This window comes from Lithobates pipiens, unplaced genomic scaffold, assembly GCF_037356315.1.
Source record: "Lithobates pipiens isolate NorthernLeopardFrog02 unplaced genomic scaffold, aLitPip1_a1.2 Scaffold_1, whole genome shotgun sequence".
Classification (NCBI taxonomy): Eukaryota; Metazoa; Chordata; class Amphibia; order Anura; family Ranidae; genus Lithobates; species Lithobates pipiens.
The window spans coordinates 205,466,659-205,490,015 of record NW_027507685.1 but is presented as its reverse complement, the minus strand read 5'-3'; the positions used below and the strand labels follow the sequence as shown (position 1 = coordinate 205,490,015).

General features: G+C 41.3%; 2 protein-coding genes across 2 annotated transcripts in view; both read left to right on the top strand.

The window, feature by feature from the left end:
* Positions 1-10,794, top strand: part of LOC143987685 (uncharacterized) — a 35,308-nt gene extending 24,514 nt beyond the window's left edge. Inside the window, exons 3-4 of the mRNA XM_077486601.1 lie at positions 4,738-4,948; positions 9,459-10,794. Of these exons, the coding sequence (XP_077342727.1) occupies positions 4,738-4,948; positions 9,459-10,794 (1,547 nt within the window). The remainder of the gene's footprint in view (positions 1-4,737; positions 4,949-9,458) is intronic.
* A 2,549-nt stretch (positions 10,795-13,343) lies between these two features.
* Positions 13,344-23,357, top strand: part of LOC143982274 (zinc finger protein 541-like) — a 61,717-nt gene continuing 51,703 nt past the window's right edge. Inside the window, exons 1-3 of the mRNA XM_077480855.1 lie at positions 13,344-13,402; positions 17,410-17,533; positions 22,246-22,371. Coding sequence (XP_077336981.1) covers positions 17,432-17,533; positions 22,246-22,371 — 228 coding nt within the window. The 5' untranslated portion in view covers positions 13,344-13,402; positions 17,410-17,431. The remainder of the gene's footprint in view (positions 13,403-17,409; positions 17,534-22,245; positions 22,372-23,357) is intronic.

Genomic DNA, 23,357 nt, shown 5'->3' with positions numbered 1-23,357 from the left:
GGTCTATGGAAGCTATTTTTCCATCCGTCATCGGATCAGATCGGGTGACGACGGACACTGCGTCCGTCCCTGCGCAGTGTGAAGAGATGGACCTGTCATCTTCCTGCTCAGCGGAGATCGCTCCGGCGATCCCCGCTGAGCAAGCGGATATCCACGGGGCGGATCACCACTGATCCGCCCCGTGTGAAAGGACCCTTATTATACATTTTTACCAGGATTGTGGCTAGGAATAGAATGCTGTATTTGGCAAGTGACAGAGGGCTCACAAATATGCAGAGTGTGAGATTTCTGAGTATTGATTACTAACGGAGAAAACGGTTTCTACAGCTCTCTCCGCAAAGCATACCCAATCATGTGCACAGAAAAAAAAAGCATTTTTGCTTGCACATGATTGGATGATGGAAGTCAGCAGAGCTTCTGCTCATTTAGCAACTGCACTTTACAAAGGGCACAGTGTTATTTGCCTTTAGTAAATCAGCCCCATAGAGGTTGGTCTTTCACATAACAAGGGGCCACAAACAGAAGGACACTATGAGGCCCCATTCAGTATTTGGGATCGCAGACAGAAACGCTGCAATTCCAATTCGCACTGCATTGCTGGCAAAATGCAGCATTTGCATTTGTCTGGCATTCATGTGTATCGACACCTAAACACCTGCTGTTTTGCTGCAATTGTTGGGCAATTTATTATGCTGCATTTGCGGCAAACTGCATCGCGTGAAGCTCAGTGCCCAAAAAAGGAGCAGGAGCTACTTTTGGGAGACGAGCTTCACGCAGTGCGGTTTACCGCAATTGCCACTTGACAATCACGGTAAAACCACACCGCATTTTGATGCCATTAAAAGTGAATGGCACACAAACACACTTGTGTTTTGCCAGTATTGAAGTGCAATTGGAATCACAGGCAGAATTGCAGTGATTTCGCCCGCAATCCCAGATAGCTACGGTAGGTGTGATCGAGCCCTGAGACATGGCGCCTGTCACTCCTATTGTAAGGTGATACAGACAGAACAGTGATATGAGACATAGGGGGTTGATTTACTAAAACTGGAGAGTGAAAAATCTGGTGCAGCTGTGCATGGTAGCCAATCAGCTTCTAACTTCAGTTTGTTCAATTAAGCTATGACAAAGATCTGGAAGCTGATTGGTTTCTAGGCAAAGATGCACCAGGTTTTGCACTCTCCAGTTTTAGTAAATCAACCCCTTATGCCATGTACACACGATTGGAATTTTGGTCAGCAAAAGACCGATGAGAGCCTTTCATCGAAAAATGCGACCGTGTGTATGCTCCATCTGAATTTAGCTGGCCGAATTCCCGCCAGCAAAAATTTGAGAGCATATTCTCAATTTCCCCGGCGGAAAAACTTTCGGAGATTCCGATTGTGTGTATGCAATTCGACACGCAAAAACTCACGGATGCTCAGATTCAACTACGAGATGGAAGCTATTGGTTACTGGGTATTGAACTTCCTTTTTCTAGTCCCGTCATACGTATTGTACGTCACACGTTCTTGGCGGTCAGAATTTGGTGTGACCATGTGTATGCAAGACAGCTTGAATGAAATCCCGCTGGAATTCCGTTGGGAAAACCATCAGAGCTTCCGACCAAATTTCCAATCGTGTGTACGCAGCATTAGAGTCTATCACTTTTACTGTAGGGTGACACTGAGAAGAAACTATAGGATATGGAGTGTGTCTCTTTCACTGCAGGGTGACACAGACAAAAAGAAAGAAGCTATGAGACATGAAGTCTGTTCCTTCTACAGTAAAGCTGAGTAACAGCGATCATGCGGGGATCTCCCCATCAGCCATTGGCTGCAAGCGCTCATAAAACACTAGTTTTTCAGCAAAACCATTCGACAGAAGGTGGTCATTGAACAGGCACACATGTACATAAAGTTGACCTGTTCCTGCTGAACCGGCTGACTTTCAGTACGTGTGTACTGGGCTTTAAAGTGGAATTTAACTCCAATTTTGAACTTGTGCCTATGGGTAAGCCCATAAACAGGCTTATCTGTAGGTACAGTGAATATCTCCTAAAGTTGCGCTCTTTAGGAGATATTCACACAACATGCAGCCAGTGATGTCACTGGCATGCGCTCTGAAGGGACGACATACTGCGCCAGACCTTCAGAGCTCTGTGCTGGAGCCGGGTGACTCCTGTGCGCATTTGTGGTAGTGATGTCATCGCGGCCCTGGCCTTTCATACAGCCGGAGCCTGCGAACCTGGAAGGAAGACCATGACAGCGCTACGCTGGAAGGCTCCGTGTACAGGTAAGTCCATTATAATGTTCTAGTATGCAGTGCATAGTAGTACATTATGACTTAAACCTCAGAGGGGGCCCATTATTTTTAATTTTTTTGGCGGTTTATTACCGCTTTAGGGGACACACAGAAGGGCGCTATAAGATATAGGGGTTGATTTACTAAAGGCAAATAGACTGTCTACTTTGCAAACTGAAGTTGCCCTCTGCAAGGGCAGTTGCTCAAGAGCTTAGTAAATGAGGTAAAGCTTCACTTTGCAAAGAATAACCAATCACATGCAAGGAAAAAAAAATGCATTTTACGTGCGCATGATTGGATGATGGAGGTCAGCAGAGCTTTTGCTCATTTACTAAGCTCTGGAGCAATTGCTCTTACAGAGTGCAAATGCAACTGAAACCTCATATAAGAAAACACCCAGCCCATAGCCCGGATTATACAGATGCATGGTCAGATTAAGGAGCGAGCCCAAGAGTTAACCGGTCAACAATTACAGATATTTGGACCTAAAGGTTGTTTATACATTCTTCAAAGGGAACTGGCTGCTACTACTCCAAATGACAGTTCAATATCTGTTCTTGGGTCAGAAGATGCCACTACATGTCACATTGTAGTGCTCAGGCACACAGGGCAGCGATACAGAAGCCGGCCGGCTGGAAGTTTTTACGATTGATGCTAGTTTTTATAAGAGTTATGTAAGTGCAATTTTCTATTTTTATATTAAACCCTTTGCCAATATTACACTAGGGTGGTTCCTTCCTTTTATTTATGTGATGGGAAATGAGCGGTGTGGCCGTAGGAATATACCAACGTAGGAGCAGAGTTCAGATCTTGATTGAGTGACATATCTGATCTTCCTACAAGGGATGTAATTGGCTGGTAAGCGTCAGTATTGTCGGTGGTGGAGGATCCTTTTCTCACCCTCTTGGTGACACTTTTTTCGCTGGTGTGGTGTGGTTCATCACGGTGGAGACTATAAGCAAAAGTGTTCCTGTTTGGAGATGGACTAATTTTTGCACTAAGGGCTAAAGTTTGAACCTTAGTGGTGTATGAATTTATTTATTTTATTTATTTAAAATGGATTATTTTTGCATGATTTGTATTTCACTATATATATATATATATGTGTATTAATTGACCTCTTTGTCTCTGTATTCACATTTATTCAATTATTTTGGGTTGATCATTACAGCGCAGCTTTTTTGAAAATTGTTATTACTATTGTGGGTATCTCACATTTAAGTTGCAGCTTTAATAATTTTTACAATATTTTCACTATTTTTTATTGAGCACGTTGTCAATATTTGAGTTTTTTTTAGACAGCGCTGTATTACCATTTTTTCATATAATAAAGTGTCTTTAAAGTGGTTGTAAACCCTTACAAACCACTTTGACCTACAGGTAAGCCTAGATGAAGGCTTACCTGTAGGTCCAAGAAATATCTCCTAAACCTACACGGTTTAGGAGATATTTACTAAAAGACAGTGACAGCTGTCTACTATCGCAGTTAGTGGCGGCTCCCGTGCGCATGCGCGGGAGTGACGTCATCGTTGCTCTGGCCACTCACAGCGCCGGAAGAAGATGGACACTCCAGACTACAGGGACTACAGGACTCCGGACTACAGGGGACAGCGGTGACATCGCTGGCTCCTGTGTCAGGTAAGTGACACATAATGGGCTACTATGCGATGCATAGTAGGCCATTATGCTTTACCTTTGCAGGGAGACAAAGAGGAAGTAAACCCATCAGGGTTTACTTCCTCTTTAAAGCGGTTGTATACCCATTTTTTTTTATTCTTACCTATAATAAGTCCTACCTGTAGGTAAAATTAATATCTCCACAGGTTTAGGAGATATTCACTTTGCATGCAGCCGCTGACGTCATCGGTGCATGCGCTGTTAATGCCCGGCTGAAGGTCCGGCAGACGCCGGGAAGAAGATTTCCACGCGCATCTGCAGGAGTGACATCAATGCGGCTCCGGCCACCCACAGTGCTAGAGCCGCAAACCCGGAAGACACGCCCGGGGACAAAATGTCAGCTCCCTCGGGTGGACCGGGATTAGATACCGACGCCTCGTTCTAAGGTATTTCATAATGAGCTAGTATGCGGTGCATACTAGCTCATTATGCCTTTGCCTTACAGGGTTTTTTTTCTGCAGGTATACAACCGCTTTAAATAGGGTTGTTGTGTTGCAGACAATAGCGATTTTTCAAATGTCACCTCTTAGTTGATATATGAAGGATTTCATGTGATTGGGGTTTGGACAACACATCATTTTTCTTCTCTGTGACACATTTGCAAAAAAAAAAAAAAAACTCAACAAAAGCTCTTCTCGTTCTTCCTTCAAAGTAACCAGACAGAAGGGACCCATGGCATGGTTTTCTGTGATGAATAACAATTAATAATATTCCACTGCTGGATTATACAGCATGCAAATATTTGACTCACCTCACCTTTTTTTTTCACCTGTTCAGATCTTGGTCTGCTGTGTCCAGAAAGAAACAGATGTCTACCCATGAAGGCTCCAGCCCAGGAATGTCTTCAAAACCCAAAGCTGGATTGCAGCATGTGTGGAAAGCAGTTTAAAAGCACAAGCTCTCTTAGAAAACATGTTATGGGCCACAGTCAGCAGAGAAAACATGTGTGCAACATCTGCAAGAAAGCCTTCAAACGACAGGACCACCTGTACGTATCAAGGCACAGAGAGCTGATCGGCTGCCTTTTTATTAAAATGATAGGAGGCCCTGCAAATAGATTAAATGTACATTGTAATTTCTTATTGAACGTACAGCCATCTCTCAATTACAACTATTTCTAAATCTCTCTCCCCCTAAGGTAAATTGTGATAGCCCCCAGCTCCCTAGCTGCTTACTTACCTTAGTTCTAGAGCTGTGGTTTGCAGGCAGTCAGACGAAGATCTCTTCAGTGCTAACCACACAACTAACACTTTCGAAAATGTCACCCTTTTTTTTTTGTAACCAAATTATTGTCACAGTGAAGTCTATTTTCTAATAGATTTCATCCTATTTGTAAACAGGGGAGAAAAAAATTTCAGTGCCTAAGTTTTTGTGCATTGAGGGACACAGGTCCTTCAGGTTATACTGATTGGACACTAGCACACAAAATAACTAGGTAGGAGAAAAATACCGCACTAGAGAAACAAAGAAGAAAAAAATTAAACTAAAAGCAGCCACTAAAGGTGAGATATACGCACAAAATAAATAGAGAAAAATGTAGCGGTGCTAAAAAGTGAATGCTTAGATTAATATGACTTCAATATAAACTGAATCATAAATAATATAAATCTACCAATCCAAATAATCAAATTGATAGTTAATTATAGGTATTAGATTACTAGCATATATACATAAGAATATTATAAGTGAAATATTAAATACATTAATTAATAAATATGAAATAAAGTTCACCAGGGATATGACTGTTCATCAATAACAAGATTGTCCGTGACAAAAATCCATAGACCAAGTGTATAGCAAAGTGTTGATAGTGACAATCCCCCACTACAAAGTTTCAACATCACACAGATTGCATGCTTACTGCAAGGCAAGCTATATAAGCTTGCAGCCAGTAACCTGACCAAGGCCTTTACCGAGGACAGAAAGGGAACCGATGCCTCAGTGGGGTCCTGGGAATGTGGTCAGCAGGCAGCACGGATCTCCCGGGCCAAGAGGTTCCAACAGAGTACTCAAAATATTCAGATATTGCCCATCTTGAAGTTTTTGGAAATTCACCACAGTTCCAATGCTTCAGTTCATTTTTATTGATTCCTGGCTGACCCAAGTGCCTTCTGGCTTTTTTCCAAAAGTTAGAAGACACTTGGGTCAGCCAGGAATCAATAAAAATGAACTAACTGAAGCATTGGAACTGTGGTGAATTTACCAAAACCTCAAGATGGTCAACATCTGTGATTCTCTGAAAGTGATCTTCAGGCACTGGGTTCTATGTGGGTGCTTTTTAAACCCTGTTCTGGTAAAATGTTAGGAAAATAAAAAACAGCATTTTTGATTGTACATGATTGGATGATAGAAATCAGCAGAGCTTCCCCTCATTTCAATCTTCCCCTTAGATCTACATTGACTGCATTTCCAAGTGCACTTCCAAGCACTTGTAGTGTAAAGTGGATTTGCCTTTAGTAAATCAACCCTTATGTATTTTATGGACGCATAGAGCAGGGCTTGGAAGTGAGCATGCACCACTGCCCCCCCCATAGAAAGTGGCTTGCTTTTGAGTGCATTGGTCAAGGGGGAGGAGCCAGGAGCACCGACAGGGGACCTGAGAAGGAGATCACTGCTGCTCTGTGCAAAACCATTACACAGAGCAGGTAAGTATGACATGTTTGTTATTAAAAAGAAAAAAAAAAGCCGAACACTTTAACTTTTAGAAAGGAACCATAAGTTTCACTGTGGCAAGTGTGGTAGATCGGATGCTAAGCTGGGCATAACTTCTTACTGCTGTCTTGTCAGTTGTGTACATCCCAAATGTAGAAATTTCTCAGCTTACATCACCAGGACTCGGGGGTGATCCCTGCAACCAGAGGTTTTTCAGGACTTGTATTGGATGTGGATAATTACAGCCTGGATAGGGTGAAGGACAGGACCCACCAGTAAGAACAGGGCTCTAGAAAGGGATGCCAACCATTGTTTGCTTGGGTCCTTGAAAACAGGTGCACTTTTTACTGGAATAATAGGTGTCTTCTTAAGAGGGAGGCATGGTCAGATCCACGGTGGTAACAGGCTACTTCTTTACAAAATCTCACCAAATAGATTTAAAGCCAATAAGCACTTTGATGGAGCACAACATGTATCAGGATGCTTCCATTCTCTCTAGAAAAAAAATAGCATGCTGGTAGTAACAGGGGTTACACGTGGCTGGCCTGTAGGTTTTTTGTGTTTGCTAGTGTCTAATTCTCTTGTAGGTGGCAATATAACCTGTAGGTTAAAACTGAAGTTTAGCTAAACAAAAAAGAATTCCCTACAGCTTTAGTGATATTATCTACCTGTAATGAAGTATATCCTACATGTGCGGGCAGCTGGATCCTGGAGGAATATTTACTGCAGAGAAGCTTTGGGTCTTCAGGCAGAACAGCAGTGCAGATGGTCGGACGGGAACTACCCCCTCCTTCCTCCTCCTCTTCCAATGAGAAAAGTTATTTTACTAATGGTACTGCCATTGGCAACATCTGTGATTAGGGGAGAGAATCATATCACTGACCAGACTCTCCAGCATCTAAAGAAATTTGACATATCAGTTTTGGATGGAGCACCTTCACAAATAGCTGACCATATGAAATATAAAGCAGATACTTGCATGGTGGAGTCAATTAAGTACAGTATACATCCGGTGCGAATATCTCCTAAACACCACAAGTTTTAGGAGATATTTACTATACCTACAGGTAAGCCTTGTTATAGTATTACCTGTAGGTACAAGTTCAAAAGCGGAGTTTACTACTGTTTTAACCTCTCCCCCTCCTCTCTGTGGTGCCGGCATTGTCACTGTGGCCGTGGTTTCACAGTCGGGCATGCACTGCGCATGTGCGAGACGCGCGGCATGCTGTGACTGGCCGGGCATTCATCTAGGACCTGTGACATGTCCCAGTTGATTGCCGAGAGGGAGGGGGGAAAGGTGAACTGACTTCCGGAACTGCGGAGCCCCAGGAGGAAGTGAGAGATGAAACCCTCTAAAAAGAGGATTTCCGCCCCCCCCCCCCCCCCCCCCCAAAAAGATGACATGCCAAATGTGGCATGTTAGTGGGTCACCTTCCCTTAAAGTGGAGTTTCCATTTCTGGATGGAACTCCGCTTTAAGTGTCCATGCACACACAGGCTGTTATCAGGGTTTTTTGGTAGGGGCATTTTCTAGCTGGGGAAAAACCAAAATAAGTGGGTTTTGAGAGGAGTTTTTCAGTTGTAAAAATGCTCTAACTGATAAAATCTTAAAAAACACTGAAAAAAACGCTGCATTCAGCATTTTTGAGCCATAGGCTTTTGTGGGAGTATAGTTTTGCTAAAAAAAAAAAAAAAAAAAAAAGGCTAAAGAACACTGAAAAGCGCTACTGCAAAAATGTTGCAAAACTCATTCTACAGCTACAGCTTTCTACAGTTAAAGCTACTGCCGTTTTTATAACATCCAGTGTGCATGAGGCCTAACCGGCAAGCCTGCCAGCACATCATTTACACTGATAATCAGGGCACTGATTATATCAATGCCCATCAGTGCAGCCTATCAGTGCACATCAGGAGAAAAAATAATTATGTGCTAAATTTTATCTTTTTAAACTTTTCTCTTTCCATTTTTTAGCAATACATAAAAAAACCCAGTGGTGATTAAATACCACCAAAAAAAAAAGCTCTATCTGTCTCAAAAATATAATAAAAATGTCATATGTGTACAGTGTTACATGACTGCACAATTTTCATTCAGCGTGCGGCAGCACTGAAAGCTGAAAATTGGCCTGGGTAGGAAAGGGGTGAAAGTGCCCAGTATTGAAGTGGTTAAAGCAATGCTCTGATTTGCTGCTCCGCTTGCACGAATTAGCCCTCGTTCACATTGGAGCGACTTGCTAATGCAATTTGACAGCTCAAACTGCATGACAAGTCGCATCCTATTGCTGGCAGTCGCACTGTTCAAATTGGTGCGACGCCAACTTTGCGGTGCCGCAATGATTTGAAAACGTAATTCCTGCACTAGTTTTGGTGATTTCCAGTGCGACTTGCATAGACATCTGGGCATGAAACTGCACAGATGTCTTCCAAGTCGCACCCAAAGTCACACTCGAAATCGCCATAAGTAGCGCAGGAATTACTTTTTCAAGTAAAGTCGGCGTCACACCAATTTGAACAGTGCGATTGCCGGCAATAGGATGCAACTTGTCATGCAGTTTGACCTGTCAAATCACATGACAAGTCGCTCTAATTCATGCAAGCGGAGCAGAAAATCAGAGCATTGCTTTAACCACTTCAATACTGGGCCCTTTCACCCCCTTTCTACCCAGACCAATTTTCAGCTTTCAGTGCTGTCACATTTTCATTTCAGATGAAGTTGCACGATTTCAAAGCCGCAGGAAATGTGAACGAGGGCTTAGACATGAGATGTGAAAGGTGTTCTGTAAAGGAACATTTCATACTGTATATGACAGTTTGCTTGTGAAGATAAAAATATCACTTTTCTTTCAGAAGGGGACATATGTCGACTCATCTTAATTCTAAACCATTTGTCTGCAAGGAGCTCGGGTGCAATAAAAGCTACTGTGGTGTTAGATCCTTGAAGAGACATCTTGCCGCTCACCATGGACAGTACACAGGGAATAATGACAGCGCTATGGATGCCCCTCGCAAAGAATTGCAGAAAAGCAAACAGCCTAAGCCATTCTCTCTTTTATCACCAAGCAGTAAGGTGGAGACAGTTCCTTCTCAACCATCCTTTTCTGACATGGAACTTATTGGGTACAGGATGAACAGGAGCTCACCGGGACGGGTGGTCTCAAATGTGGACATCCAAGATCCAAGTGAAAGTTCTGTTCCGCTGACTGTTGCAATACATGGAAATAAGGTGGTACCAGAATATACTTGTGCCACTTTAAACCCTGTTCCCCCAAACCCTTATACTTTGATAAACGCAACCAGCAAGGTCTCTGAGGACCCAGAAGCTATTTTATACCCAGTTCTAGATGCAGATTGTCTGGGAATTCAGTCTGATAAAGCCATAACAAATCATGAACATCGCATGTTTGTCTCTTCTGCAGCTGGAACTTTGCAGTGTTTGGTCCAGAATAATTTAAATGGGCAACCAGTGGAAGGTAAGTTGAACAAACCAGTAGAAAAATATGTGACCACTGTTGGTACATCAGAGGACACTCCACTAGGTGACCAAAACCAGAAAACGCTGGACACCTTATCTTCAACCCAGCAAGGTTTTACACAAGTCACTCTTCCGACTTATGAAAGTTTCCAGTTACAAAATCATCAGAAGCTCTTTATTGCCTTGCTGGACTTACAGCCATTGCTTTCTGAAGAACAAGCGCAGATTCATCCCACACTGACAAACTACCATTATCTTCCAGTAATCATTACCAGGCCCATTACACCACAGAAGGACAGAAGATGTACAAATGGTGACCAAATGGATGCATTTCCAAGGGCTGATACCTGGAAGTCATGCACTCAAGTTGCAGAGCAGGCTGTATGGTCAGATATGTGTGATGCAGACACTTCTTCTTGTTCTGTGCCTTTCACAAATATCGGAAGGCAGAAAGAACAGCAACTTGCAGATGGTCTTCTTTCAAAGGCATTCACATGCGGTCAGCCGACAAGCAACAAAAGTAGAACTGATCAGAAACCTGGAAGCCATCAGCAAAACTCATCTCTTAGTAAGAAGCTCACTGTGTCGGCAGACAATACGGTTTCTCCAAGCCAGGTTGCAATGGAGTCTTTTTTCTTCTTACCAAAATTGACAGATGAAAAGAAAAACTCAGAAATTGCAATTTTCAAAAGGTTTCAGGCAAGTGAATAGCATCAAATGACTTAGAACTCTGGGGCAGGGATAGCAAGTAGACATGTGCACTGAGAAAATTTTTTTATTTTTTTTCGTTCCATTCTTTTTTTGCTTTTTCGGAAAAACTAAAATTTAGATTTTCGCATTTCAAATTTTCGGATTTTTGACTTTTCGAATTTTCGGAAATTAAAAAATTTGCAAATCTGATAAAAGGAAAGAAAATCAGTAAGATTCGAAATAATAACTATTAAAATTATAGGTATTGGAATTTCCTTTCAAATTTTCTGTTATTTCAGATAAAATTTGTAACTTTGGATAAATTCACTCTTTAACATTCACCAACAGCCAAATTTGAAAGGAAATTCCAATACCTATATAATTTAATATTTATTATTAGTTATTTCAGATTTTCGGGTTTTCGAATTTTCAGATCTTCATTCTTTTGAATTTTCAGATTTTCATTTTTATTCTTGAATTTTCACATTTCCAAATTTTAGAATTTTGACATTATGAAATTTAGAATATTCTCATTTCCAAAATTTAGAATGTTCTCATTTCCGAAATTTAGAATTTTCGGAAATTTGAAAATTCGTAAAATTTGTAATTCGTAAATTCGTAATTTTGGAAATTTGAATATTTGAAAATTCGTAATTTCGTAAATTTGAAATTTCATAATTTTGGAAATTCGTAAATTTGAAGATTCGGAAAATCGAAATTCGTAATTTCAGGCATTCGAAAATTTCGGAATTAACAAATTTGTCAAAATTCTTTAAAAAACGAATTGCACATGTCTAATAGCAAATGAGAGGGATTCTGTCGTTTGTCGAACATGTAACACCGATCTCTAAAAACTGTTCTTTGAAATGGACCATTGGGCAGAAATGATGCATTCTGCCACTAGAACAGCAGTTTCTGTTTTTTTCTGAGTGCTCCTTTATAACCTGATGATCCTGCCAGAAGATTCATTGTTTTTCTCTTTCCTTTGACAAGGTGATAATAGTTTTTGTTCTGCAGTGAAATCACACAGCATTGTGGTCACCCAAGATTAACCACTTCAACTGCAGAAGGTTTACCCCCCTTCATGTCCAGGCCATTTTTTGCATTGCATTACTTTAACTGACAATTGCGTGGTCATGCGACGCGGTAGCCTTTTTTTCCCCATAAATAGAGCTGAGCTTTCTTTTGGTGGTATTTAATCACCTCTGCGGTTTTTATATTTTGCGCTAGAAACAAAAAAAGACCAACAATTAAAAAAAAAAAAAAAAAAAAATATTATATATATATATATATATATATATATATATATATATATATATATACACACATTTTTTACTTTATGCTATTAAAACACCCAATAAAAAATAAAATCTAATTTCTTTATCAGTTTAGGCCAATATGTATTCTTCTACATATTTTTGGTAAAATAATCCCAATAAGCGTATATTGATTGGTTTGCACAAAAATGTTAGTGTCTACCAACTATGGGCTGTATTTACTGAATTATTTTTTTTTTGCTAGTAACAGGGGCGATCAGCAATTTTTAGCAGGATTGCGACATTGCGGTGGACAAATCTGACACTAAGGGGGTTAATTACGAAAAGCAAATCCACTTTGCATTACAAGTGCAAACTACAAGTGCAAAGTGCACTGAAAGTGCAGTCGCTGTAGTCACTATAGGGGTTATTTACTAAAGGAAACTCCACTTTGCACTGCAAGTGCACATGAAATTGCACTGAAAGTACACTTGGAAGTAAAGTCGCTGAAGATCTAACCCCTTCCCTGCTAGTGTCATTAGTACAGTGACTGCATTTTATTAGCACTGATCATTGTATTAGTGTCACGGGCCCCCAAAAAGTGTCACTAAGGGGGTTATTACAAAAATGCAAATCCACTTTGCACTACAAGTGCAAAGTGCACTTGGAAGTGCAGTCGCTCTAAATCTGAGGGGTAGATCTGAAATGAGTGGAAGCTCTCCTGATTTTATCATCCAATCATGTGCAAGCTAAAATGTTTTTTATTTTCCTTGCATGTCCCCCTCGGATCTACAGCGACTTTACTTTCAGTGCATTTTCAAGTGCACTTTGCACTTGTAATTCACACTTGTAGTGCAAAGTGTATTTGCCTTTCGTAAATAACCCCCATTGTGTTTTTTTCAAAATTATCTCTTTTTTTTGTTTATAGCGAAAAATACCACCAAAAGAAAGCTCTAATTGTGGGGGAAAAAAGGACGTCAATTTTGTTTGGGTGCAACGTTGCACGACCGCGCAATTGTCAGTTAAAGCGACACAGTGCCGACTCACAAAAAATGCCCCGGTCATTCAGCAGCCAAATCTTCGGGGACTGAAGTGGTTAACAAGTATGGAACAATGGAAGGGTGTACGGTTCTGCAGTACCCATTTAATACCACAAGATGGCGCCTGTGGGCACAAAAACATGAATGAGACTCTTCTGTTTACGATTTGTATGCATGAATGAAATCTATGATAATGCAATTCAAACGGTTTAATGAATGTAGGCTATGACAATGAGTCTCTACTGTATTTTCACTGGTGTACTATTTATTTCAGAAAGAAAATACTAATGAGCTTCCTGTTGAAGAAAGAGGGGGCACTGACACTGCTGATAGGTAATGTATTCATCCATAGGTAGAATAAGCATAGAGATACCTACGTTTTTTTTGTTTTGTTTTTTAATCTGTTTGTTTTTGTAGATTTTGTTACAAAAAATAATGTATAACAATATCCTCAAAAGAGAAGTTTCAAAATAAATTTACAACATTTGGAAATTGCTTTATTCTCTTCATCTCGCCTATTATACTCCTCATATATACAATACATTATTACACCTTATTAGAACTTCTCCAAGATGTCCAGACAATGACCCGTGTATTTAAAGTGTATGGAAATGAAAACCTTTATTTTCTAGCTTTCTATCGAACAAGGAATAGCTAAGGGGTATTAAACCCAAAACCAAAACTATAATATATTGCTGCTCACCAATCATCAGGATGGTGGCTGCATTCGTTTTCTATTGTTAGGCTTTTTTGCCCCTCTGTTTCCACCTGGTAATCTGTCCAGTAACACATCTCCTGTATTATAGAGCCTCCACTCTGTATGAAGGAGAAGCAGAGACATCTTTGGTCAGCAGAATTGTTAATCTGGGGTGGAGAGTGTTAGAAGTACTAGCAGATATAGATACATTAACAAACTGAAGCCAAACTCCAGCTCTTTATAAGCAGTTCCAGCAGCAGTTTTTTTTTGGGGGGGGGGGGGGGGGGTAAAGGTTTTACATAAAGAAATAAAAGTGAACCATTGTAAGATCCCCTGTCAATGTTAAATGGTTTGTCTCCCTCAAGCTGCTACAGCTGCAGCACAGCTTGTTCTTTTGAAAAACAACAGACTTACTGGTCAGATCACCAGGTGAAAATAATGAAAAGAAAGTATAAAAAAAAGAAAACAAATGCAGACATCAAAATCTAAGGCCATTCTCTGTAAACCCCAGAGATGGTTGTGCTTGAAAATACTTAGAGCAGTCCGTCTGACACCAACAACCATGCCATGTTCAAAGTCACTTAAATCTCCTTTCTTCTCCATTCTGATGTTTGAACTTCAGCAAGTCGTCTTCACCATATCTAGATGCCTCAATGCATTGAGTTGCTGCCATGTGATTGGCTGATTAGAAATTTGTGCTACCAAGCAATTGAACAGGTGTAACCCAATAAAGTGACTGGTGAGTGTAGAACACCAGTGAGAAAAGTCAGGAACAAGCCAGGGTCAGTAACAGGTGGGCAAGACAGTACCCAATCAACAGGTAAAGTTAATGTCAGATACAGGTTGGTACAGTAATTTGCAGAGAGTAAAGTACCAATTTTAAATCTGTGGTTTCCCTGAATCACCCTCTTATCGGGATGTACCATTATATTAACACCTTGCAATATATACCATTTATTGCTGGCACTTTTAAGGTACACCAAATAATTTCTGCCACAAATTAATTTAAAGCCGAAAATGATTCTACATAGGTCTCATCCAAACACAGTTACAATATATGGTCAATGATTGTGCACAGGTGTCACATCATTGTATAGGTGAGAGACTTATCTACACGTTTCATGAACAATGTTTACTTCTTCAGGAGATTGGGGTCAGTGAGTACATATGTAACTTGGGCAGGATACCACGATAATGATGATGCAATGTGTGAAAATAATTTCATCTAAACAAGAGGTCTTAAGCTGGCCATACATTAAGCAATTTTCGTTCAACCATGGGTTGAAGAAATTAAAATCGCTCAATTCCCCCATCAACACTGTGTTGGAGAAATCCCTCCCACTGCGCTATTGTATTCTGACAGCTGCCATCAGAATACTACTATAACTGCTGATGGCTATAGTCACTGGCAGTGATCATACAAACAAAACAAACAAACCTGAGACTGGCTGGTTGTACTGAAATCAATTGATAGATCAACTTCAATACAACCAGCCTGCCCATAGACAGATCGAAATTCATCCGGTACCTGGTGAACTGGCTGTATTGTCCACAATCTATAATTCTGGGTATTTAAACATCCAGCTTGTGCAGCCAACAACTCATCCCCAAATTCACAGGATTGCCCCCCTATCACAGATATGGTCACTACAGAGTGCCTCTTATTTTGATATATGGATGAAGTTACTTCTACTTATTTACATCCCTTAGGGCCACTTCACACCACAAAAAGGTCATTCAGATCCGTTTCGGATGCTTTTCTGCATGCGTTTTTTTTATGCGTTTCCAGGTGCTTTTTTCCCCCCACTGTACTGGGGTTAGGTGCTTTTTTTAATGCTTTTACTGCATTTCAGTTCTGTGAAAGAAAAAAGCAGCATGTTATACCTTTTTTGTTTCTGGAACTGAAAAGCACTGCACTGGTATGAACTATACTATTGGAACCCACATAACCCATTTTCCATTATTTTTAGATGCAGAAAAAAAAGCACTGCACTGCATGTGGTGTGAACTGGCCCTAAGGCCCCTTTCACACTTGTACTACCTGAAAATCGCACGACTTTGACGTTACTTTGCTGCTCGTCAAGAAGCAATGCCTGTGTAATCTTGAGGTCTATGGGCCTCCAGTTGCTTCAAAGTCAGACCAAAAAAGTGCAGGGAGTACTTTGAAGTCGTACAGATATGAACGGTACTCATTGGAAATTGTGGGATTCGACTTGCCATTAGACTTTGCAGTCCCAAGTCGCAGGATAAGTCGCACAAGTGTGAAAGGGTTCCCAAGTCAGATATTTACTAACCAGTGTCAACGGAATGCACAGGCTGGCAAGATCTTCCTGACAGTCTCCTTGTGGGCTGGTTTACATTTGAATCACACAGGATCGCTATCTGAGTTCCTGTGCGATTCCTATACGACTCATTTTTAGCCCATTTAATTTTCATGGTCTAAAATCACACTTGGTCTCTCCAGAAGTAGTGCATGCACTACTTTTCAAAAACGCACTGCACCGGATTACTGCGGTACCACGCGATCCAGTGTAGGTAAATGCACTGTGTTTGCGATCAGTGTTTGGGGTGTTATTAGGATTATATTGATACCCGCAGCAGATCACATACCCAGTGTGTTTTGAACATGGTGTGGGAAATGCACACGGAACACTGATTTCCCGCACAGGATAAAGTTGGATATATCCAGAAGAGGGTGGCCTCGGGTGCATACAGATTACAACAACGGCATGCAGTGATGGCGAACCTTGCAACCCAGATGTTTTGAAATTACATATCCCATGATACTCAACTACACTCCAGAGTGCAAGAGCATCAATGGAAATGTAGTTCCAAAACATCTGGGGTGCCAGGGTTCGCCACTGTCCTAGGCATTGCTCTTATTATGTGGAAATAATAGATGGTGACCAAGAGGCACTGCAATAACCAGTAGACTTTCCAGTTTAATGTAAGCTGGATAGGGAGGCAGTTGAAGCCTCATGCACATGAGCACACGATGCTTTACAAGATAAGGGAGACTTTGGGGTTGATTTACTACAACCGGAGCGCTCAGAAGGAGCTGTGCATGATAGCCAATCAGCTTCTAACTTCAGCTTGCCCAATTAAGCCTTGACAATAAAACCTGAAAGCTGATTGGTTACTATGCACAGCTGCACCAGATTTTGCACTCTCCAGGTTTAGCAAATCAAACCCCATATGCTGCAGTGTACAGTTGCCTACAGTAATAAATGGCTGTGTACAGGTATATGCCATCATGTTGCACAGGCACACATCTCTGGAGGCACCCAAGCTGGAAAACAGCCATTTATTACTATAGATGGTTTACATTGTATGCCCTCGCGCCTGTGTGCATGAGATCTCACTGTAGATGTCCCAGTTATTGCCCACTGTTGAAAGCTGCAGCCATCTAATGTAAAAGATTAATGTAGCAAATCTCAGTTGAGTTTCTCCATGTCACCCACATACTTATAAAATATACGGTATACTTGTGTTTTTAATAAGGATTTGTATATATTGAAGAATGGAATGCATCACAGTCTTTATAAAATGTATTATAAAGTTATAAAATTTTTGTTGTACTTTTACCAGTTTGTGTATTATTGTGTTGACTTCTTCCCAGAATTTACATCTGTCTTCATGGCAGGTTGTCCATAGCATTTGATAAGATGGAACTGTCAGATCTTGGTGCATCCTTATCTAGGGGTCCTGTGGTTGAAAAAAGTCCTTCGGTGTGTAGAGGGAAAAGAGCCCAAAGACGTCTATTACAGGTACACACAGCAGATATCTAGATGATGAATGTTAGGAAGTGTTAAAGCGCACCTGTCACCAGCACATAGCATTTGTGTTATATATAAATAAAGCTGGCCATAGATGGTTCAAAGCTCTGTCGGTTCAGCAGGGACCAACCAAGGTTTGAACCATCTATGTGCAGGCTGATTCGATCAACTTGGGTACAACCAGGCTGTTGGATTTTTAGCATGTGATTACTGCCAGCAGCTATGGCCACCCCCCCCCTTCCGTGGGAGGGATTCCCACATCAATACTGAATGTGTTGATGGCTGAAATCAAGTGATTTTGACATCATCTACAGCATGCCTAAGGAACCAGCGCAGAAAATACTAACATCACTGCCATAGGGACTTTATTTATAATACTTATACACAATGACGGCATGGTACTGCAGCATTCTAGCGTTAAATCAGGCAGTGAAGAGGCATTATAATGCTTCCTCGCTGCTCGTTAAATGCCCTCCAAACACAGATCGCTCTTCAAAGGGCACCGCACTCCACCATGAATGTGAAAGAGCCCTCTGGCAGAACAGAAAAAGCGAACAGTGTATGGCCAGTTTTAATCTTTTTATGGACTTGACTGAGCCAAGTTTGCAGGCCTACACAGAACTCTTCTCTATCTGTTGTCTAGAGTGGTCAAACTGATTGAACACAGTAGACTGTGGCGATCTGTCCAGCGGATTCCGCTTTGATCAGCGGGAAATTGGCCCGCTGGTCCCTGCTGAGCTGGCGGATGACAGGTCCGTCTCCACTCACTGTGATGAGACAGACCTGTCAGAGCCCCACTCTCCTCTATGGGGAGATCAGATGAAAATGGACCACCTGTCCATTTTCACTTGATCCCATCCAATCAGTGGCGGCTGGTGTTAATTTATGTTGGGGGGGGCGGCAAACAGTAGCACAGCTATGCATGAATCTATCCATTATTCATATAGTGGGTGGTGTGGATTGAGGGGGTGGTGCGCGGGCGCCCCTAATGGATGGGCCACCCCTGTATTCGATCCTCCAAAAGTATGGAAAATAGGGTCACTGGTAGCAGCAGGTGTCAGCAGACATGTCACCGCTGACATCCGCCGCTTCATAGGATTGAATGGAGTGTCCAATCAGTTCTGCCTGAAAAAACTGATAGGCGGACCTGATCGTGGACCGCTCGTGTGAAAGGGGCCTTTAGGTGGTTTATAATGCAGTCACTCAGTGGAGGTCTGTTTAGGGTGCATTCACACCTGTGAATGCACTCTGCCTACGAGTAGATGCAAGACCTATAAACTGTACAACTCAGTTGAAAAACAAACTGGAATCTTTTAATGGGGGAAGTAAAAATAAAAAAAATTCAAACAACGTGGCTGCATAAGTGTGCAAGCCCTCTTATAACTGGGGATGTAGCTGCGTTCAGAATTAAGCAATCACATTCAAACTCATGTTAAATAGCAGTCAGTACACACATGCCATAATTTAAAGTGCCTCTGATTAACCCAAAATAAAATTCAGCTGTTCTAGTAGGTCTTTCCTGACATTTTCTTAGTCACTTCCTACAGCAAAAGCCATGGTCCGCAGAGAGCTTCCAAAGTATCAGAGGGATCTCATTGTTAAAAAGTATCAGTCAGGAGAAGGATACAAAAGAATTTCCAAGGCATTAGATATACCATGGGAACACAATGAAGATATTCATCAAGTAGAGAAAATATGGCACAACAGTGACATTACCAAGTACTGGACGTCCCTCCAAAATTGATGAAAAGTCGAGAAGAAAACTGGTCAGGGAGGCTGCCAAGAGACCTACAGCAACATTAAAGGAGCTGTAGAAATCTGGCAAGTACTGGCTGTGTGGTACATCTCCCGTATTCTTTATATCTGGGCTATGGGGTAGAGTGGCAAGACAGAAGCCTTTTCTTATGAAGAAAAACATCCAAGCCTGGCTAAATTTTGCAAAAACACATCTGAAGTCTCCCAAAAGCTTTTGGGAAAATATGTTATGGTCTGATGAAACCAAGGTTGAACCTGTTGGCCATAATTGCAAAAGATATGTTTGACACAAAAACAATACTGCACATCACCAAAAGAACACCATACCCACTGTGAAGCATGGTGGCAGCAGCATCATGATTTGAGGTTGTTTTTCTTCAGCTGCAACAGGGGCCTTAGTCAAGGTAGAAGGAATCATGAAAAGTTCCAAATACCAGTCAATATTGGCACAAAACCTTGATGCCCTGTACACACGGCTGGTTTTCCCGTCGGAAAAAAAAACTCTGAAGGTTTTTCCGACGGAATTCCGCCGAAACTGTCTTGTGTACACACGATCACATCAAACTCCGATCGTCAAGAACACGGTGACGGCACAACACGTACGACGGGACTAGTAAAAGATAGTTCAATACCCGGTAGCCAATAGTTTCCGTCTCGTACTTGCTTCAGAGTATGCATATTTTTTGGTCCATCGGAACAGCATACAGACGAGCGGTTTTTCCGATAGGAATTGGTTCCACCGGAAATATTTAGAACATGTTCTATTTCTAGGTTCGTCAGAAAAAGGCATACACACGATCGGAATATACGATGAAAAGCTTCCGTCAGACTTTCTGTCGGACATATCGCTCGTGTGTACGCAGCATTAGTCTTCCAGAAAGCTGAACATGAAGAGGAACTTCATCTTTCAACATGACAATAACCCAAAACATACATTCAAATCAACAAAGGAATGGCTTCACCAGATGAAGTTAAGATAAGATGTATGAGCCATGCTGATAGACTCATACCCAAAAACACTGAGTGCTGTAATAAAACCAAAAGGGGCTTCAACAAAGAATAAGGGTGTGCACACTTATGCAACCATTTTATTTTAGTTTTTTTTTTTTTTTTTTACTTCCCTCCACCTAAAAGATTTCAGTTTGTTGTTCAACTGAATTGTACAGTTTATAGGCCACATTAAAGGTGTAAAAGTTCTGAAATAATTTATCTTTTACTCACTTTACATTTTAACATGGGTGTGTAGACTTTTTATATCCACTGTATTATAATACAGGATTTACAACAGTTTGCGTTGCACTTTACAACATGAGGGCAAACAGTACAGTTGCAATACAATTCAATACAGGAGGAATCAGAGGGCCCTGCTGGTTAGAGCTTACAATCTATAGACATAATCTTGTTTTTTATGGGAAAAAAATTTAAAAAGTAAAAAAAATAAAATAAACTGTTCTGCTTGCTGTTATCTCATTCCCTCATGTGGCACTGACAGCATCTTACCATTTTCCACCCTTGTGAACTTAAAGAGACACTGTTGCTTTGCCCAGTCATGTCATTCAAGACAGTGGTCTTCAACAAAATGGCGGCCGTCTGTACACAGACACCAACTCCCAGTGGCATGAGTGTGAATGGGTAAAAGATGGCTTCAGCCTCTGTAGACGTAAAAAGTCTACTGGAGGTTGACAAGCTGATCCTGTCTGCCTTACTGCAGTCTATCCGCATACTGAAAGGACTGATACAGGTTTGGGGGGCATTTGTGCGGTACTATTTTCTTTGTTTTGTGCTACATATTCAAGATAGTGGGGTGGATCTACTAAAGGCAAATAGACTGTGCACTTTGCAAGTGAAGTTGCATGCATTATTATTATTTAAGGTACTTATATAGCGCTGTCAATTTACGCAGTGATTTACATATACATTGTGCATTCACATCAGTCCCTACCCTCAAGGAGCTTACAATCTAAGGTCCCTAACTCATATTCATATACTAGGGCCAATTTAGACAGAAGCCAATTAATCTACCAGCATGTCTTTGGAGTGTTTTCCCCAGAGCTTAGTAAATGTAATAAAACTGTTGATTTCTATCATACCGACAAGCAAGCAAAAATGTTTTTTTTTTTTTTTACATTTTTCTTGATTGGGTATTCCTTATAAAGTGAATCTTTACCACATTTACATTTAATTGCACTTGGAAAGTGCACAGCCTATTTGCCTTTACTAAACCCAAACCACAGTCTGCATATAGTTAATCACCCCAGGTATGTATACTTACCTAACACCATGCTCCCTCCACGCCTTCCTAATGCCATGTACACACGGTCAGACTTTTCTACGTCAAAATCCATCGGACGGGACTATAAACGGGCCAGTAGCCAATAGCTTTCATCTCGTAATTTATTCTGAGCATGCGTGGCACCTTGTCAGTCGGAATTGTCAGTCGGAAATTCCGACTGAAAAAGTCTGATGGAGACCACACACGATCGGATTTTCCGACAACACGATCCGATCGCACATTTTCCGTCGGAAAGTCCGACCGTGTGTACAGGGCATAATACTACATGTCGTCAGGTGTAGAAGCTTAGAGGGTGTATGATGTCCTGCCACCTCCCACGTGACAGTGTTCAGACCTGGCAATTGACTGCTTGAGCCCAAGTACTGTCATATAGGGGAGATCACATGATCACCTACTGTATATCTGGAAGCCCTACTCCATTAGTAAGGGCTCTGGCAGTTTGAGGAGTTTGCAAGGGAGTGTGACTGGAAGTATATTTGCCTTGTCTGGAGGAGTTGCAATACCCTATTTCACCTGCAGGGGGAATCTGGAACCATAGCTTTCCCCTAGATTCGAGCAAAATAGTATTGTGCTGCAGCCTATGGATTAAAAAATAATCACTCTCTTTGACACACATATATTTTATTCTTAAATTGGCTTTCACACCATACAATAGGATGTGCGCAAGAGAAAATTATCCCCACAAGCTCCAAAGCCATCTAAAAGGATGATGAAGGACCCCAGAGGTCTTGTGATGCCAGTATCGGTCCCTGTAACTGTGATAGATCATCATGAAGATAAGGTAGGAACATTTTGTGTGTCTTCTGGATAAAGTGAAATCAGCAATGAAGTCACTCTTTAACAAATACTTTCCTTGTTGTGCGGTTGGGCAGGCCAAAGCTCTGCGTAAATTGCTGGCGATATATAAATCCTGAATAATAATAATAAGTCATTTGTGTTTTTGCTCAGCCAGTGGATTGAATGAAAAAAAAATGCCCCGATTTCCCCATCCATACAATCAATGTGGATGGGAGAATTCTTTCCGAAGAGTTATTGTATTCTGACAGCAGGAAGACTCCTCCGACATCAGAATATGCTAATCCGTGCTGCCGGCTATAGTCAGCACCACGGATCGGGAAAAACCTGACATGCTGGTTGTAGAAAAGTCTATTGGTAGATTTACTTCTGTGCAATCAGTCTGCCCATACATGGTCCATGTGAAACTGGACAAATTTCCATCTATGTATGGCCAGCTTTAGCCAAAGTATACAGTATGTAAACCCAGCCACTTAACCTCTTACCACCGCTTCCCCCCAGCCCTTTAATAAAATCAAAATGGCTGGAAGGGGAGGCAGGCTTTCAGATCTTGTGACCACTGTGATTGGGTGTCACAGTGGTCACATGATCAGAAGTTCCCAATCACAATAATGCATCAGCAGCTTAGTTACGGAGAGCGTGTAGTGAGTGGGCTGCAGTGCTGATCAAATTAACCAACAGTCCTATTTGAGAGAAGGTGATCATTCAATTGATTCCTCTCAAATGGGAACAGCCATAGATGGATTGAAATTCAGCCAGCCCCTGCTGAAATGGGCAAGATTCCATTTATGGCCATAGCAAACTAAATTTTATGCAGTTAGGGTTTAACCACTTCAACCCCGGAAGGATTTACCCCTTAAAGTGGTTGTAAACCCTTACAAACCACTTTGACCTACAGGTAAGCCTAGATTAAGGCTTACCTGCAGGTCCAAGAAATAACTCCTAAACCTATACGGTTTAGAAGATATTTAC